An 18,443-nucleotide genomic window follows, 5' to 3' on the forward strand; every position below is an offset into this window, starting at 1 on the left:
GCCCTGGAGCATTATTTGGATGGGTTTTTATGAGGGAGGAAGATGCTTTCTGTCTCCCTAAAAATCAATATATAGAAACAAAATGATGGTCTCTATAGTCACAGTTTGAAAACAGGACACAGTGAAGATGAAATATAGACCTAAATACTAGAAATTCCACCAATTAGTTTGTCTTAAAAATATTGGTGGAATACGTGTGTGCCAGTGTTTGGTAGCAAAGTGGCAAAATTCTTATAACCTTAAGATTATGATGGGGCACCTGGGTGGCTCAGTCGTTAAGCGTCTGCCTTCGGCTCGGGTCATGATCCTGTGGTCCTGGGATCGAGCCCTACATCAGGCTCCCTGCTCAGTGGGGAGTCTGCTTCTCTCTCTGCCTGCCGCTCCCCCTGCCCATGCTCTCTCTCTCTCTCACTGTCAAATAAATAAATAAAATCTTAATAAAAAAAAAAGAGTCCAACTCTTGATTTCAGCTCAGGTCACGATCTCAGGGTTGTGAGATCAAGCCCCGCATCTGGCTCCATGCTGGGTGTGGAGCCTGCTTGAGATTCTCTACCTCCCCTTCTCTCTCCTGCTCTCTTAAAAAAAAAAAAAATTATGTTTGAAGAGCTAAGAGGGCCAAAGAAAATGTGAAACTTCCATAGTCACTAAAAGGAAAAATAATTTATTTTAATGCCCCTCAAAATTGCTTAATCCCAGTAATCTTCTACATATGTTAATGTCTTAATTCTGTCTCATAGTGTAAAAAAAAAAAAAGTCACATCGAACGAATTTGTTACCATGCATGACTAAAATATATTTAATATTTGTCCATTATTTTTTCAGATGAAGTGGGAGGGACAGTGCAGCACACTTCAGCACGTTTAGGTGTAAACTGGGAGTACTCAGTGAATTTCAGGTTTTACAAGATGAAAGCGTGGCAGGAAGTATCCCATTGCTGCTGAGAAACATGTTTCAGGAAACTAATCTTAAAAAGATAGAAACAGCATGCCTATCCAACTTGCTTGAGGGAAAGACTACAGTTTTAAGTTGTTTAGAAGAGTGTGTAGAAAGATACTGTTGCCAGTTGTTATCACTTTTAGAAGAGATGTGGGTGCCAAAAAGCAAGTTCAGGATTGTTTTGGTATCTGTTTATTTTTAAATGGGGATGGAGTGGTGATGGAGATGGTTTTCTACTCAAAGCTGCTCCTGTTGGTAAATGTTTCTTTTATAGACTTTGAAAAATCGTGCATTTAAGTGAAACCATCCAGAGGGAAATAGGATTATGGATACTGAATTCTGTGATTAAAGCTAATCCTAAAATATAAATAAAATGTGGAAAGTGTCCTTTAAAAATAAAATATGTCAAGTCATAGTAGCAAGCAGATCAAGTGTCCTACCCCCAGTTCCCCAACTAGGGGTTTCTTTACTGTTTTGTTCAGAGTTCCTACTTCTGAGTAGCCTATGGTGTTCGTGTACATCACATGCCGGCGGGGGCGGGGGCGGGGAGGGGTGTCACTTAAGAATGCAGTGTCCCTGGAGCCAGCAGATCCAGCTGCCAGGAACCCTTGCCTGAAGAATGGCTGAACCCCTTTGGCTCTGGTTCCCAGCATCAAGCTGCCTTCCTCTAAGTCATTCCCTCAGAATTGGTAACGAGCCAGTGGGAAAGTAGGCTTTGAGGAAGTCAGTCAAGAGGGGAGAGCAAAGGAGATGCTCAGAACAAAAGAAGGATGATGTCAGTGTCCTAGTTAGTGCCCTTCTGTCAGAAGCGGGAAATAAGTTCTCTCTCAGATTCTTAGTGTTGCCATTGTTTTCTTTTTAAAAACTTTAAAGAAATTGTGAAGTGTAATACACAAACATTTTTAACTGGCTCACTGAGATTCTTCCCTTCTTACTCTGCTACCTTAACTGTCCTTGCTTCTGGTGATGATTGCAGAAGATAACAGTTGGGAGGCTTTGCTAACAGAAGAAGACAGAAACAGAAGTTGAGATGAAAAAAACAAAAATATCAGTGAAAGAATAAGTTTGAGATCCCTGCAAATAAAAAAAAAATTCTAAAATCCCATTTCCGTATGATGATACACAAGGCAGCTGAATGGGAAAAAGACAAGGTGCGAGGAAAGAAGGGGAGAATGAAAATGAGGCATGGAATCTTCCAGGCCCCTATTTGTTGTCTCCCTTTGTTTCAGACTGCTATGTTCTCAGGACTGGTGCTTACCACTGAGTTGCAAATAGACCTGGATTTATAACTGACTGTTTTTCTAGTTTTTGAAGAACATGAGATCTAGATATATATTATCTTGGGTATATGTAATTATGAAAACATTATTGTATGTAATTATGAAAAAACTGTAGTAGGTGTTTTGCAGTCTTCTTGCATATATCAGATAGGAAAATTCAGAGCTGTTTAGTACCTGTTCTCTACTTGGAAGCTGCTCAGAATAAATTTCATTCAGTGGGAAACCCACATAGTAGTTTAAACCATAATACATGAAAATATTGTTATTAATTCTGGATAAGTGGGATTTGATTAAAGTTACATTGGTACTTGGCAATTAAACATATATTTAAAAATAAGATTTTTTTCTTACAGTCCTATTTTGTAACGGATTATGACCCAACCATTGAGGATTCCTACACAAAGCAGTGTGTGATAGATGACCGAGCAGCCCGGCTAGATAGTAAGTAGTCTTCCTTTATTTGATAGTTCACATATCCTATTTTTAAAAAGTAAGCTTGGGTGTTTTGCTAGTTGCATAAATTTTAGATGGTCTTGAACATAAGCCCACCTCTTTTCATTAGTTTTGATTGATGAATCAGCATTTAAATATTCCTCAGTAAATGTAATATAAAACAAGAATTGTGTTGATCTTGTGCTGGTGAAACTAATCATGTCAGTGTAATTTGTTGAAGTTGTATTTTTGGGGACATTTGGGAAAAAAACATGAAGTTTCAGCTCTTCCTGCTTTCTTGCAGATGTTAAAATGGGTGAAATAAATATAGAAAAGATTGAATATTTGTTAACTTGCTTAGAATTTTTAGCACAGAGGCGTTAGCAAATAGCGTTTTGTGCTTGGTCACACACTCCGTGTCTCCACAAAAGATAGCCCTGTTCTTTTAATTTACATGATTCTTTCATTCACAGAGATCAAGAGGTACATTAGTACCTGCACTTTAAGTGTGGTGTTGGTGGGAGTAGACCAAGATTTCTTTCCTGAATTTACAGGTATCTTTTTCAGTTCTTTGCATGGAGGAGATAGAACATCCAACTGACTTCAGAGGTGATCTGACTTCATCTGCCTAGATGTATTTGATATTTTTAACCTTGTAGTTGGTATGCTAATATATTCTAGCTACGAAATCAACCCGTACTGATGAAGATGACCCTGAAACTGTCTGCTGTGAGATATGTCTCTAGCATCGAGAATAAAGCACTCCGAGGAGAATGCTGTGTCTTTATTGCACTAAGTCGTATGTGCTCTGAAGGACCCACGTTCATTGGGCCTGCCCATGTGTTGTTTTTCTCTTTAGTTCTGGATACAGCAGGACAAGAAGAGTTCGGAGCTATGAGAGAACAGTATATGAGAACTGGCGAGGGTTTCCTGCTGGTCTTTTCAGTCACAGATCGAGGCAGGTTTGTACCAGTATTAAAATGTAGATCTTCTGTTCATGCCTAGATCACTATTGTATTGAATTGGACTTCTTGTTTTTAGAGAAAAAGGTAAAGTAATAAGATACTAAATGGGGTGTGAGACTAGCCAAGTTCTGATATTTGAGCAAATTGATTTGTCTGTTTCTGTTTTAGTTTTGAAGAGATCTATAAGTTTCAAAGACAGATTCTCAGAGTGAAGGATCGTGATGAGTTTCCAATGATTTTAATTGGTAATAAAGCAGATCTGGATCATCAAAGACAGGTGAGAAGGAATGTTGCTTGTGGGAATCCCATTGTTGATAATTGTGTAGGTGAGTAGATGTGTTTCATGAAACCATTGAAAGTGCCATGATCAGAAGAACTGCCGAGCTTGGCACACTGGATCTGGGGAAATCAAATTCTCACATATATTTACACAGAACTTCAGTGGACCCTGTAGCCTGTAAGTATTTGTACCAGCTCCATTCACATGTTATAATTTCTTGGGTAATCTCCAAAATTCTAATTCAGTTAGCTCATCTTAAAGTTACCCTTATTACAGACCAAGTTTATTCAGTGTTAATGCTAAATTACTTTCATTTAGAGAATAGTTTTGACCTGAATGACAGTATTTGGGTTTTCCCTGAGTTCCATCAATGACAGAATGTTCTCTTCATTCTTTACAGTGGCAGGCTCTAACACCAGTAACCTATAAGGGAAGAAGATTTTTTTTTTTTTTTAAAGATTTTATTTATTTATTTGACAGAGACACAGCGAGAGAGGGAACACAAGCAGGGGGAGTGGGAGAGGGAGAGGCAGGCTTCCCGCCAAGCGGGGAGCCCGATGCAGGGCTCGATCCCAGAAAGCTGGGATCATGACCTGAGCCGAAGGCAGGCGCTTAACGACTGAGCCACCCAGGCGCCCCAGGGAAGAAGATTTTTAGCATTTAGTTGTAGACTAGATTATACTCGCTTGTTTCTTTACCCACTTATTTCACATTTAATTTTTAAAATTTGGAGTATATATTGCCCACTCATCTTTTTGTGGGCGAGCAGAACAAGGTCAGATGTAAATTAGTGCAGGCTCTCCATTATTTGGGGTTTCTTTTTGTGTCTTTTTATTTCTTTTCAGGGTTTAGCCTCTACCCCATATCTGGAATATAATTGTTTAAGTTGTTTCTTAAATTTTGCTGGTATTTAAGTTGTCCTTTGTTTTTATATAGCTTTGTGTTAACACTTTTAAGATTTTGTTTGAAAAGTACAAACATCAAGAAAAATGGGTTGATAACAGCATTGAGGACAGCCTTCCATTTTGTAGTTAACTATTTAAAACAAATCTTTGATTTGTGTGCTCTATTTGTAAAATTTTGTTGAATATATATCAAGTTTAAAACGTGGGCTTAAGATTTAGAAATGTTTACTGGTGATACTTGATGTAGAATAAATTTTACTGGTAGGTCTTTTTAAACTCTGAATTATTATAAAGTTAAGGTGAAAAAATTTGATCTTCACTCAAACCAGTATAAACTTTTTGAAATAATTTAGAATATGGCATTGTTCACATCTTAAGCCTAGAGTAGATAGTCCATCTATTTTTTAATTTTTTATTTTTGAGGTTTGTGAACCTAATTATATTTATTAAATGTTGCCAGTAGAATCTGTCTGCTGATCTTCTCAGTCCTTTATAGTACTAGAAACACTTGTATATGTCACTGGATCTGGGGAATAATTGCAAAGTAGCTCTGCAGTGAGCAAGAGGCTCTCCTCCCTACCTCTTCTACCCCACTCCTGAGTGCTTTCTGCTCTGATGATGGAAAAGGTTTTTCTCAAACCTTTTTGTGGTTGTATACAGCTCCAGTAACGGAATAGGTGGGAGGACTGGGTCCTGTAGGGTAGGCGGTGGCGGGTCAGGGGGAGCGGGGAAGCCTATGTCCACCAGAGCAAACAGGCCCTACCACGATGGGCCTGGGACAGAGGGTCTGTAGGAGTTACATCTAAGTCATCTCTATACTGAAGATTGCCAGTGTTTGTGGTACGGTTTCCTCTGTCTGCAGATAGTCAACATATTATGGCACTTCTACTTTGTTTCACACCATGCGCTTATAAAATTTTTCATTTAAGTTTTTTCCTTTTTATGAGAAGAGTAAAATAAAAAACAAAGGTGATGAGAGAAACAGCGTAGGGAATGATAAGTTTCATATTTCCATCACCCTGAAGATATGCAGTTAGCCTGGAGTAAGTTCTTCTATATACAGTTTTCTGCTTTAAACTGTATACAAGATAAATTATGTATATGCTGAAAGCTCAGATGTGTATATCCAAGGGAGAAGAGCAAGTAGCTGAGATCGGACTGCTTAATTTTCGCTCATTCCTGTAGATTCTGCTCTCTGAAGGATAGGCACTGAGAAAAACTGGATTCCTGCTTCTGCTTCATCTCCTCTGGTCTAGGTTCCTTCACACCTGCACTCAGGCAGGACTCCTGCACTTATGGGAGCCTTGAGTGCTGGCTGGCTGCAAATCGCCTTTCCCTCATCCATTCATTTCCCACTTGTTTGCATGATTCTTACTCACTTTCTCATTCTTAAACTGACAGCACTTTCTTCCCCTTCCTCACTCTCAGCTAATGGTGAGTAATATTTTCCTATTTCACTGAGACATTTCTGCACGTTTCCACCTCCACGTGTACTAACCTAAGTGCACATGTACCCCATCAATTCTGCCTTCCCCCACTTAGGTGGCTAAACTGTTCACCTGTGTGTGCCCATCCTCTCTAGTAGGTACTGGGTCCTGTTCCTTCTCCCCGGCTTGTAGGCTTCACTCCAGCAACGGGCCCGTTCCACTTGTTCTGTTTATCTGCCGCACGATCATTCCTGCCAGCACGGATCTCCTCTTTAAAACAGAACGTAGCTACGGCAGAAGCTTGTTCTTAATCTCACATTCTTCTCTGTGTACCTTTCTGCTGCTTCTGTCAAGCAGAACTCCTTAAAAGTGTTATCTACACTTGCTCTCTCTCCTCTCTTTCCTGCCATTCTTGCTTGCCCTGACCTCAGGCATGCAGCGCCCGAGTCAAGGTCACCATTTACGCAGACGTCAGTAATATTTGACACAGTTTCTCAGACTCTCATTTTTGAAACACTTTGTTTACTTAGTTCTGGGACACCGTAACGTCTGTCTCCTCCCTCCTCCCTTTGCTGATATTTCCTTCTCTCTCTCGCAGATGTCTTAGGGCTCAGGTACACCTTCTCCTAAGGCTCTGGATGTATAAAGACTACCATGCTTCACCTCCCAGCCTTTGAGAGCCATGCACAGCACATTTGAAATTGAGGTGCTATGCTAAAGGTTTTTTTTTACCTTTGTAAAGTCTCTTCAGAATTAAAGGTGTTGCCTATAATGTCTTAGCACCTTCCCTTGCTTTACCAACAGCCTGGACAGGCCACAGGGATCCCATAAAAATTTATTCCCCGTTCAGAGATGCTTACTTACTGAGTAAGAACCCCTAAGAGGTTCTTACTCAGTAACCAGTCTGGCTTGCTTCGTTATTGACCCAGTTCATTGTTTTCTGCCTTTGTCTTAGACACAATCCTTTGGACTTTTTCTAGTTTCTAGCTAGTTTTCTCTTAAATAACAAATGCCAGTTCTCCATGTTCTTTGAATTTGTGGGTCTGCCCTGGGCATTCCTCCTACTGATTCCTGAAATTCTGAACCTGTCTGGGAAGGGAGATCAGCCAGAAGAGATTTTGCTTACTTTCTTTTGGCTTCTGGATCTCTAGATTTGCTTCTTCCACCCACCCACCCACCCACCCACCCACCCATCCATCCATCCATCCATCCATCCATCCATCCAATATTTACTGAACCCTTTTTCTAGACAGTAATGACAGAGCAATAGAAAGAACAAAGTCACTGAAGTTTACATTAAATAAAAAGAATTTGAATGGTTAGCGTTATCACACACCTAGTCCCTTAGAGATACATTGATCATTTTGTTTATCCTGTCAAAGATGTAGGAGGAAAACATAGGTAAATGACTTGTTTGTGCTTACTGAAAATGTTAAAGTAGGTAAATATGATAGCACCCTGATTCTGAAATTTAATACAGCAGTATGTGGGCTTGGATTGTGGGCTTCGTGATAGCTCTGATTTCAAGTTTCTTGTCCTTGACTCAGCCCTGCCTAGAAACGGATGGTTTTGCTTTTTGTTTTTACCCTCTCTTTTCTCCCCCAGCTTACCTTAGCCTCCCCCTCTCCTTTCCCCCGTTAGGTGCTAGTGGCCACTGCTAATTTGAGAAAGGAACCCATTACACTTATAATAATACCTACGTGTACTAACCCCCACTCTGTCTGTTGGTACCTTGACCACAGTCTGCCCCTGTAGCCTCCTAAGAAAAGGACATCACCCCTACCTGCCAATAGTAGATTAAGGGTCCTCTTCTCGCCTTACCTGTTTGTGCTTTGTCTGCATCTAAAAGATTTGTAAACCATTGAGTTTATGTAGCATGAGAGCTTCTCAGTTTTGAGCGGTTAGTTTTGTTCATGCTTTGTCCGTAGCACATAGAACAAAGATATGTACTCAATAAATATTTGCTGAATGAATGATTCAAGGCATCAGTGAATCAAGCCGTGGTATTAATTTGATGATTCTTTCTGTGCAATAGATCTTTTTGAAAACAAAAACAAGTTTTGCTTCTGTAAACTTACATTATTCATTAACTAGCCACATCCTTAAGTGAGCATTACGAATGTTTAGGTCTATTCCTATGAAACCCAGTTTGTTTAATGAAATTGCTCTCATCATTCTTATTTTGCTCTTCTCTATTTGGAAATACATAGTACTAGATAAATTCATTATTGTGGATTATCTTCTAATACTCATTTGTGCCTTGGAAGTGAGACTCACTGGAGGTTCCCAGGTGTAGATCTGTGAATTTGTTCTATCAGATTCACCTTTGTTGTTTAAAACAAAACATTTCTGGGTAGTGCTGACCTACCAAGTTAAAATATTCAGGAGATATGGTTTATCTTTATAAAATTCTCTGGGTTGGGAAACCTCTAGGAAATCCTTATTTGTGTAGCTTTCAATCTACATATGCAGTGTTCTTTGTTCCATGTGATAGTCTTTTTGTGCATTTTTGTTTGCTTTGGTGGTAGCAGTGTTATTTCTTAGTTAAAATAATGCTACACCAGTGAGCTCAAAAGCAGCTATATATGTGGTTAGAGATTTCTTGACCAGAAATGTGTGTACAAACTCTTGTTGACCTCGATTCCTAGGAGACAGTGATGTGAGACCATGCTTTAAAACTAAATGAATGAAGCACATGAATCATCTTAATAGTGGGATTATCTTATCATCTTGGTCATTAATTAATTTTTCTTACTACGTATAGGTAGGTAATTTGCCATTTCTCTCTAGCTGAATTACATTATGAAGGAGGGATGGGGCAAGATAGCTTTTGGAAGAATAATTGAGCAGAAAGACAAATAGCAAAATTCTTAATTTTTTAATTTTTTTTTAAATAGCAAAATTCTTAAGGACATGTATTTTCCTTCCCCAAAGTTATATTAATAACGTAATTTTGATTGACTTGTCTCAAATATTAATTTTCATTTTTCTTCCTTTATGTTTTCATTTACTTATTTGATTGGTCATACTCTGTCTACTTAACATATGTCTTTATTAGTTAACGACGCTGCACTCTTCTGGGCTCTGGGCGTACAAAGACAAATATGCCTTACTCCCTAGCTGCAAGGGATGTGGTGTTGGGAGAGTGGGAAAGCAAACCCAAGAATTGGAGTTTAGTGTGTTTAGGGTTTTGTCACTGGTCACTGTGTAGGGCATGATGGGAACTCCAGAGTGCTGTTCCGAAACCTCAGTGGCACTAAGGGGGAAGTTATTGATTGCTTGAGTCTTGAAGTGTTCTTGAGGAACAAATTAAGAGTATAGTGTTGGGAGAGAAGGGGTGGCATCCCAGGAAGAAGGAACAGAATTTGTGACAGCATGGGGATTTTTTTGTAGAAAGGAATTTCCCATGTCAACTTAAAATAGGAATTTTCTTTTTAAATTGGCTTCTGTGAAGCTTTCTTTTCTTAGTTGGCTTCCTTACTTGTTAATTGCTTGCTTGATTTGATTGATTTATATTTCAAAACCATTGGCTTTATGGTATATAAGCCATTTTGAAGAGAGGCAGGAAAGTTTAAAATTTACAAAAACTTGGGTATACCAGTGCTGTGGAGAACCGGCCTGCTGCCCTTCTGGAGCACAACAAGGTTATCAACTATTATGAGGTAATTATTAGATGTATGTGTTAATGTAATTAACTAATGATACTACATTGAGGTTGCTGAATTTTGGAAATGGAATATTAAATTGGGAGAACAAGATACCTTAAAAGACTAGAGGGAATAATACCTTGAGCTCAAATAAGGCCAGGAATAATTCCTATTCTAGTTAGCCAGAGTGAAAAATCTCATAATTCTTGGGTTATTGGGTAGTGTACGCAGACGGGTTTTGTTCTAGTAGTAGGACAAAATTAACCCTGAACGAATTCTGTTCTGGTACTATGTAACACAAAGGATCACACTTTCCAAATAACTGCATCCCAGAAGAAAGCTCAAGAACATTTATAGGAATATAAACTTTCTAGAACCCAATAGGTAAAAGTCCAGTACCCAACCATCCACTCAAAAATTACCAAGCAAGAAGCAGGAAAATATGATTCACAGTAAGGACAAAAAGCGGGGACTAGAAACAGACCCAGAAATGACACAGATGATAGAATTAATGAACAGATACCTTAAACAGTTCTTAGGACTCTATTCCATATGTTCAAGAAGCTAGAGAAAAGACTGAAATTGCATATGGTAGGTAGAGACATGAAGATGGAGAAAGATCAAAATCAGACTTACAGAAATTAAGAACTACAATGTCTGAGATGAAAAATACCCTGGGTGGGATTAACAGCCAGAGATAATAGCTGAAAAGTGTCTGAACTTGATGAAAACTGAAATGCGTACATCTAAGAAACTCAGCAAACCCTGGGCATAAGAAATACGAAGAAAATTATAATAGGACACATACATTTTAATGAAATTATTTAAAGCCAGTGATAAAGAGAAAATCTGAAAGATAACCAGAGGAAAAGAAAACTATTACACACAGAAGAACAGAGCTAAAGATGGCGGCAGTCATCATGGTTTCTCATGGGCAGTGATGCACAACATCTTTCAAGTATTGAAAGAAGAAACTTGTCTAGAATTAAACGCTCACTAAAAATGTATTTCAAAAATGAAGGTGAAATAAAGACTTTCTCCAGATGTGCAAAAGGTGAGAGGATTCGTTATCATCAGGCCTGCATTACAAGAAATGAAAGGAAGGAAAATTATACCAAATGGCAATCTGGATCTGTACCAAAAAAATGAAGAGCACCAGAAATGATAATTGTGTGGGCAAATATAAATTACTTTTACTGTTCTTTAAATCTCTTTAAAATATAATGGGATGTTTAAAGCAAAAATAACAGCCGTCTATTATGAGGTAAAAGGTAATAACAATAAAAAGTGGGAGGGAGAAACGTTCTATTGTAATAAGGTTCTTACACAATATGTGCATTGGTGTAAAGCATTTGAATTAGACTGTGATGAGTGTAAAATGTGTATCATAAACTTTAAAGCAGTCATTAAAACAACATAATTACATAGTTCATCAGCCAATAAAGGAGAGAAAAGGGAATCATAAGAGCAATACAGTTAACCCAAAAGAAGGGTTAGTTCAAAGAACAAATGGGGTGGGTAGGAAAGAAAGTTCAAGATGACCCCGTGACATCAGTAATCACATTAGCAGTAAATAGTGTGAGCACCTCACTTAAAAGGCAGACGTTGTCAAATTGGATAAAAAAGTGAGACCCTACAAGAAATCTACTTTCAGTGTAAAGGCACAAAGAGGTTAAAAGTGAAAGGCTGGGGTAAGATACAGCGTGCTGATCCTAATGGAAAGTTTGCTGAAATGGCAACGTAAGTATCAGCCTAAGTCCCTTTCAGAGCAAAGAAGATGACCAGGAATAAAGAGGATTGTTTCATAATGAAAAAGAGATTGTCATTAAGAGAACATAACAATCCTAAACATTCATATACTGAATAACAACTTCAAAATTCTTAAAGCAAAAATTGAAAGAACTGCAACAAGTAATTGACATACTCATAGTCGCAATTTTCAACACTGCTCTCAGTAGTTAAGTAGAGAGAAAATCAGTAAGGATGTTGGCAGCTTGAATAACATTATTGAACAACTTATTCTAACTGACATTTAGTGAATGCTCCACCCAGCTATAGGAGAGTACACATTATTTTGAAATGAGAACAAGTCTCAATAAATTTAAGAGGACTCTAGTCAGGCCCGGTATGTTCCTTGACCATGGTGGGACTAATGGAAATCAGGAAACCTCTAAATATGGGGAAACCAACAAACTTCCAGCTAACCCTTGGCACAAAGGAGTGATCAAAAGGGAAATTAATAAAGCATTATGAACTGAATTATAATTAAAACACAACATAATCAAAATTTGGGATGCTACCAAAGAAGAAAATATAGAGAAATTTGTAGTATTAAGTGGTTATTATTAGGAAAGAAAAAGTCTCCATTCAGAGACTAGCTTCTACCTTAAGAAACTAGAAGAAAAAAGCAAATTAAAACCATAGTAATTAGAAGAAGGGAAATACTAAAGAATGGAAATCAACGACATTGAAAATAAAAAATCCATAGAAGGATAAATCTGGTTTTTAGAAGATTAGTCAAAGTGACAAATCTAGCCAGAATGACCAGGTGAAAAAGAGCAAAGCACAAATTACCAATAGAGTAATGGAAGAGATCCCATCACTTAAGATCTTACAGATACTGAAAATATAATAAATACGATATAAAGAAATACTATGCTATAAAGAAATACCATACTATAAAGAAACTTTATACCAATAGATTCAGCAAGTTAGATGAAATAGAAATATTTCTTAAAGGGCGCACACACTGCCAAAACTCAAGAAAAAAATTAGATAACCTGAATAGTGCTGTATCTGTATAATAAATTCGGCTGGTTGTAAAAACCTTCCCTCTGAGAAAACCCCAGGCCCAGGTGGATTTGCTCGTGAATTATGCCGAACTGATTTTGCTGAAAGTGTTCCAGAAAATTGAAGAAGAGAGGGTTCTTTCCAACTCCTTATATGAAGTCAACATTACTCTGATACCAAAGCCAGACAGAGACGTAAGAATACTATAGTCCAATAATTCTTGTGAACACAGATGTAAAAATTCTTAAAATTTCAGCAAATAGAATTTAACAGTACATGTATGAAAAGGACAATGCATCATTACTCAAGTGGGGTTTATTCCAGAAGTGCAGTGTTGATTTAACAGGCAAAAATGAATCAACACAGTTCACCGTATTAATAGACGAATGTGGAAAAATCATGATCTCGGTAGATGAAGAAAAAAACATTTGAGAAAATTTAACATGCTGTTGAAACTCTTTCCGGATGGACTAGCGGGAACTTTGTCGACCTGGTGAAGGGCATGTGCAGTGAAGGCCTACCCCGAATCGTGTGCTTCATGGGGAAGGACTGAATGCTGCTGGCACGGCACTGATGTGCTACGCTGGGAGGGCCGGCCAGAAAGAAAGGAAAGGCGTCCACATCAGAAAGGAGGCAACAAAACCGTCTTTAGTAGCAAATGACATGATCCTGTAGAAAAGCCTATGGAATTTACAAAAGAACACCCAGATAAGTGAGTTTAACGTAGTTCCAGGGTGTAACATAAATATACAAAAATCATGATCCGATTTTTTTTGTAGAAAGAAAGGTACATCACTGAAAAAAGACCAGAAGAAGGCAGTTCTCTACGGGAGATAGGTTCCTGAGTCCACCCCCTTCCCCAATCTGTAGTTTCTAACTTCTGTGGTAATGATAGCAATAAAAGTCATTGTTTTAGAAAGAGTTTTCAGCCACACTATGTAAATGTGATGTAATTTAGCGTTTTTCATTTTTCGGTAAATGTCATGACTTCATGAGGACTTTTACACTGAAAACATGTGGGGCATTGTACTCATTTTATGTTTCTTATTCTGTCCTACCATTTTAGGTTGTTAGCTCTGCCACCCTTCACGTTCTAGTATCAGGAAGGCATTGTGATCGTAATCATTACTCATTTTTCTCATGTATTTATTGAGCGTCTCCCATGTACCTGGTATTGGGGAATGCAGAGATGAGGAAGACCCACGGTCTCTCAAGGCTTCCGTCCTCATCTCTTCATTATTTTCTCTCTTGGCTTCTTGTATTTAAGCTTTTCTAGACTTCTTTTAGTTCTAGGAACTTGGAAAGTGCACCCCTCCCCCCCAGTTGGCTCTCATACCTGCCGTTTCTTTTGTCAGGGATACTTTCTTACCCCACCCCGTGTCACTGCATACTCTTTATTTAGTTCTTAGTTTAAATGTCATTCCTCAGGGAAGCTTTTCCTGATCTGCCCAACAGGGTTATAGAGTCTGCTAGCACCTTGTACTTTCCTTTCCCAGAATTTATCACCATTGTATTTAATACTTTTTGAGTAATCACCAGACTGAAACCTTGTTGCATGGGCATATTTTCATCATTTGAGTTGTTCTTCAGAGGTGGGCTTCAGTATGTTTTGAGCTTGTGAGTCTCTTGGTTTATCTTATGACAAAGCAGCTTGGCCCCTGGCTGGATTAGCCGTGTAGTCCATGGCCAAGGATTAGATGGAGCAGATCTGATTTTTAATTCTGTACCTCAAATACAACTCTTGGAATTTCAGGTAACACAGGAAGAAGGACAGCAGTTAGCGCGACAACTTAAGGTAACATACATGGAGGCGTCAGCCAAGATTAGGATGAATGTAGATCAAGCTTTCCATGAACTTGTCCGGGTTATAAGGTAAGTGAAATACATCTTAGAAGTTTGTTTTAATTTATTGAATTTGACAGGTAATCACACTGTGTTGTTTAAAACCGTTAGCTGAAAAAGAAATTGCCACTCAGTGTTTTCTGTAAGAAAGAGGAAGCTGTATGTAGAAGCGCTTCTGTGCTAGGAGCTAATGCCCACAGCATATTACAAATTTTAACTAAGGACATATTGTACACTGGGTACTTCCTCTATATAAAACCAAATTCAGTTACATTGAAGGAGAGAGTACACGTAGGGATTTTGAGAAGAATCTGTGCTGCTTCCAAAGGTGTCCGTGGCATGAAGATAGGGATGACAATAGCTAACATTTGGGTGGCAGTCTCTGTCAGATACTGCACCTCATACTTCACATGTATTACGGCATTGAATCCTCACCACAACCCAGTAAGCTAAATCCTTTGATCTGTCCTCACTTTTGGATGAGAAAGCAGGTACATAGAGGTGAGTTAACTTGCTGAGAGTTTTGGCTTTAAATGGTAGGGCTGGCACTCAAATCCATCTCTCTGATCGCAGAGCCTGTGCTCTTCAGCTTTGCTTCATCCCCGTCCCTTCCCAGGCTGAGAGTGAGCCAGGTAGTAGAGAGTCAGGCCTCCCATTCGTGGTGTGAAGTATGATATCACAGATAACCAAGGGGTTTTCTGTCTGTTGGCCTAGAAGGCCCCTGTGGTTCAGAAAGTGTTAACGGTACCAGGAAGCTTGAGGTGATGGGTGAGGTCACCTGGAGTTAGTTTCATGTGAGAAAAGTTGAGTTGCTTTATAGTGGGAGGGGTTTAATTTGATTATTTTTAGCCTTGGTTGGCTTGGCCTCTCCTTCACCCTGGGCTCTCTAAGATCTGCTAGTCTCTCTGCCTGCCAGGTATGTGGAGTGAGCTGGTGTTAATAGTGTATCTAACGTGAATCCACATCGGAGCTCTGGGCTTCTTGTGCTGTTTTAGCCCTTTGCCTGGGCATTCTCTTTGTGGGGAAAGAAGAGTAAGGATTATAGTTTTTCATTTTTTAGTGGTTTGTTAGAAGTACGAGTTCTGTTTTTAAATGAGCACAGAGTTTCAGTTTTGTAAGATGAAGAGTTCTGGAGGTGGATGGTGGTGATGGTTGTACCACATTGTAAATATATTTAATACTATTGAACTGTATGCTTAAAAATGGTTAAGATGTTAAATTTTGTTATATGTATTTTAACATGCTTGCGTGTGCACACAAATCAGTACCTTCTTAACATAACTTTTACTGCCTTTGGAAATATTTTGTCCTTAGTTTTGATCCTCAGAATCTATATCCATGTACGTCAATCTGGAGTGAGGAGTGGGTAGAGGAGGCTTTTTAAAAAAAGGTTTAATTTTAATTTTATTTTTATTTTAAGTAGGCTCCATGTCCAACGTGGGGCTTGAACTACGACCCCGAGATCAAGAGTCGCATGCTCTACCCACTGAGCCATCCAGGTGCCCCTAGAGGAGGCTTTTGTATGCCAGGCACTGATAGGCCTTTAAACATAACAGTCTTCTTAAATCCTCATAGCAGCTGTGAGAGGTAGAGTTTTATTATTCCCTTCTAAAAAACTGAGGCTCCACAGAGGTCAGCTGACTTGTCTAACGCTGACTTGTGGCTAGTAAGTGGCAGAACAGGCATAGGAACTGCGTACTTCGTACTTTATATTCTACTCTAGCAGTGGACGCTTCTTCTTAAGTATACCTTATAGTCACGCAGTTTCAAATTGGGAAGGGGACTTAGAGGTCATTGAGTTCAGTATCTCAATCTGAGTCAAGACTCACCTGTAAGTGAAACTCAGCTCTGCTTATGCTGGTGTTGAAACATTTGTGCCTTTTTTCCCCTCGAAGATTTGCTTTGATTCCCTAGTTGAAATTCAACATTGAGAAGCATATGCACATAAACTAGGCTTGTCCAAAAATTATATATTTGTGATATTACCAGCAAGACAATTATATGTAGATTTTTCTGTCTTACAGGAAATTTCAAGAGCAGGAATGTCCTCCTTCACCAGAACCAACACGGAAAGAAAAAGACAAGAAAGGCTGCCATTGTGTCATTTTCTAAGAATCCCTTGAATTTTAGCTACCAACTGCCAGGAAAAGCCCTCATCTTCTCCTTCTCTCCTTATGGTTTACATCACATCACGTTGGTACCTTTCTAGCCTTAGACAAATGATCACCGTGGTAGCCTTAGACCTAGAAGCTGGCTAATCCTTTCTGTGAAGCTAATCCTATGGTCATTTCAAGACAGATTTAAAGGAAACACTAAGGCTGCTTCAAAGATTATCTGATTCCTTAAAAATACTGATCTATATACACAGACACATTTCTTTTTTAAGGGCTTACATTTTAATAGGGATGAATCAGTTTTGGAACCTAAGCTATTTGCCAAGCTGAAGTCATAGGTTGTGAAATAACTTTTACCTTCTGGAATCATATTTCCTATTGTTACTCTAAATAGAAACGTAAGGAGTTTTTCTAAAATGTGAATTTTTGCCTAAAAATTTTGATGTCAACTTTAGTTAACCTGAAATACACTGAATTGAACCACAAAAATGAGACATCTCTAGACCTTTACTGATGCTACAGCCTTTGTTTTCCAGTGGCCAAAATACCAAATGCCTATTGTATTTATAGGTTAAAAACTGCATATGAAGCCTTTATTAAGTGCTCCACTCCTGAAGAGGATAGTAATGTTCTGTATGGCCAAATATTTGGACTTATTCTGGACTTAAGGCATTTCAATGTTCTTGGTTTTTTTAAGTTAACTCTTTTCACAGCCTTGTCGAGAGTAAAAATAAATAATTTCTGTCTGTCTTCCTTTTCAAGTATTTCTGGATAAGGGATTCAAAAAAACTAAAACTGTTTTTGTTTGTAATATAAAATATGGAATTGATCTTTCCGAGGTCAGAGATGATTAATGTTTTTGCTATATACTTTTATACATTATTTTCTTATCAAACTAGTTAACAAGTATTTTTATATGTTTGTAAGCAAATATGCTTTCACAGCATACCTTGTGTATATGTAAAGATAAGTATTTAATTCTCACTGTTCACTTTTAACTGATAAAGAAAAAAAAAAAAACAGTGAAAACTACAGAAACTGTGGTAGAACTTTACTTGCTGTTCTGGTCCTGGTCCTGGTGGCGCCCACCTCTGGCCAGTCACATACCTGCTCGAGGAACCTTCTCCATAGATTACAACAGGATGAGAATCTGAAGTCACTTTTGATACCCCGTACTAGGTATTGGCTGTTATATCAAGTAGTAAGTGTAAAACTTAATTGACAATTAGTATAACTGTGGATGGCTTCTGATTTTGTTTTTAATTCTGTGGATTGTGTTTAAACAATTCAAAAGTATGTTCCTGATCGTGAGATACTAAGTGGTATTGCACAGTTGTCACTTTATTGAATGTGTACAACAGTCCCATGAAGTTGATAAAGCGTACCCTTGTATAGCTTCAGGTGCTAGAATTAAAATTGATCTGTTATCACAAGATAAGGTTTGATGACTTGTTATTTTGGTGGTTTCTTGAAGGAATGAGTGTTGTAAGAAACTTATTTTAGTAGCTAGTTCGGTGCCTTTTTCTGACAGTGCCTTAGGGTTTGAATCTAAAAATCAGTATTAGTTATTTAGCAGGTGAAATTGAAGTGAAATGGCTTGGTGTTCTTAGGGATTTCCCGAATATTTTCTTGAGTTGGTGTTTCTTAAACGTTTTCTATGAAGTGCCCCTGACAGAAAACCCATCTCTGAAGGAGAGAGGAGGGTGAATACATACACATATACTCCTCTGAAGATGAAGCTTAAAACAGCTGAAGCAAAATGCACACATTTATTTGAATGCTTATTAAAATTACTGCCCAGGAAGGTAGTAACCCATAGTTATCG

At 38.4% G+C, this 18,443-nt stretch overlaps 1 protein-coding gene across 1 annotated transcript; it reads left to right on the forward strand.

Annotated features, from left to right (window-relative positions):
• The first annotated feature begins 2,051 nt into the window (after positions 1-2,051).
• RRAS2 (RAS related 2) lies at positions 2,052-17,360 on the forward strand. The gene is made up of 6 exons (XM_021685789.2): positions 2,052-2,087; positions 2,513-2,657; positions 3,508-3,610; positions 3,782-3,890; positions 14,416-14,534; positions 16,529-17,360. Exons 1-6 carry the CDS (start codon positions 2,052-2,054, stop codon positions 16,614-16,616), a joined length of 600 nt encoding a protein of 199 aa, XP_021541464.2. The 3' UTR covers positions 16,617-17,360.
• The last annotated feature ends 1,083 nt before the right edge of the window (positions 17,361-18,443 follow it).

The sequence above is a fragment of the Neomonachus schauinslandi genome, chromosome 11, assembly GCF_002201575.2.
Source record: "Neomonachus schauinslandi chromosome 11, ASM220157v2, whole genome shotgun sequence".
Classification (NCBI taxonomy): domain Eukaryota; kingdom Metazoa; phylum Chordata; class Mammalia; order Carnivora; family Phocidae; genus Neomonachus; species Neomonachus schauinslandi.

Coding starts and splice junctions, on each gene's coding strand:
- RRAS2 (XM_021685789.2), top strand. CDS start 2,052: ATGATACACAAGGCAGCTGAATGGGAAAAAGACAAG. Junction 3,891..14,415: donor ATCTGGATCATCAAAGACAG/GTGAGAAGGAAT, acceptor TTGGAATTTCAG/GTAACACAGGAAGAAGGACA. Junction 14,535..16,528: donor GAACTTGTCCGGGTTATAAG/GTAAGTGAAATA, acceptor TCTGTCTTACAG/GAAATTTCAAGAGCAGGAAT.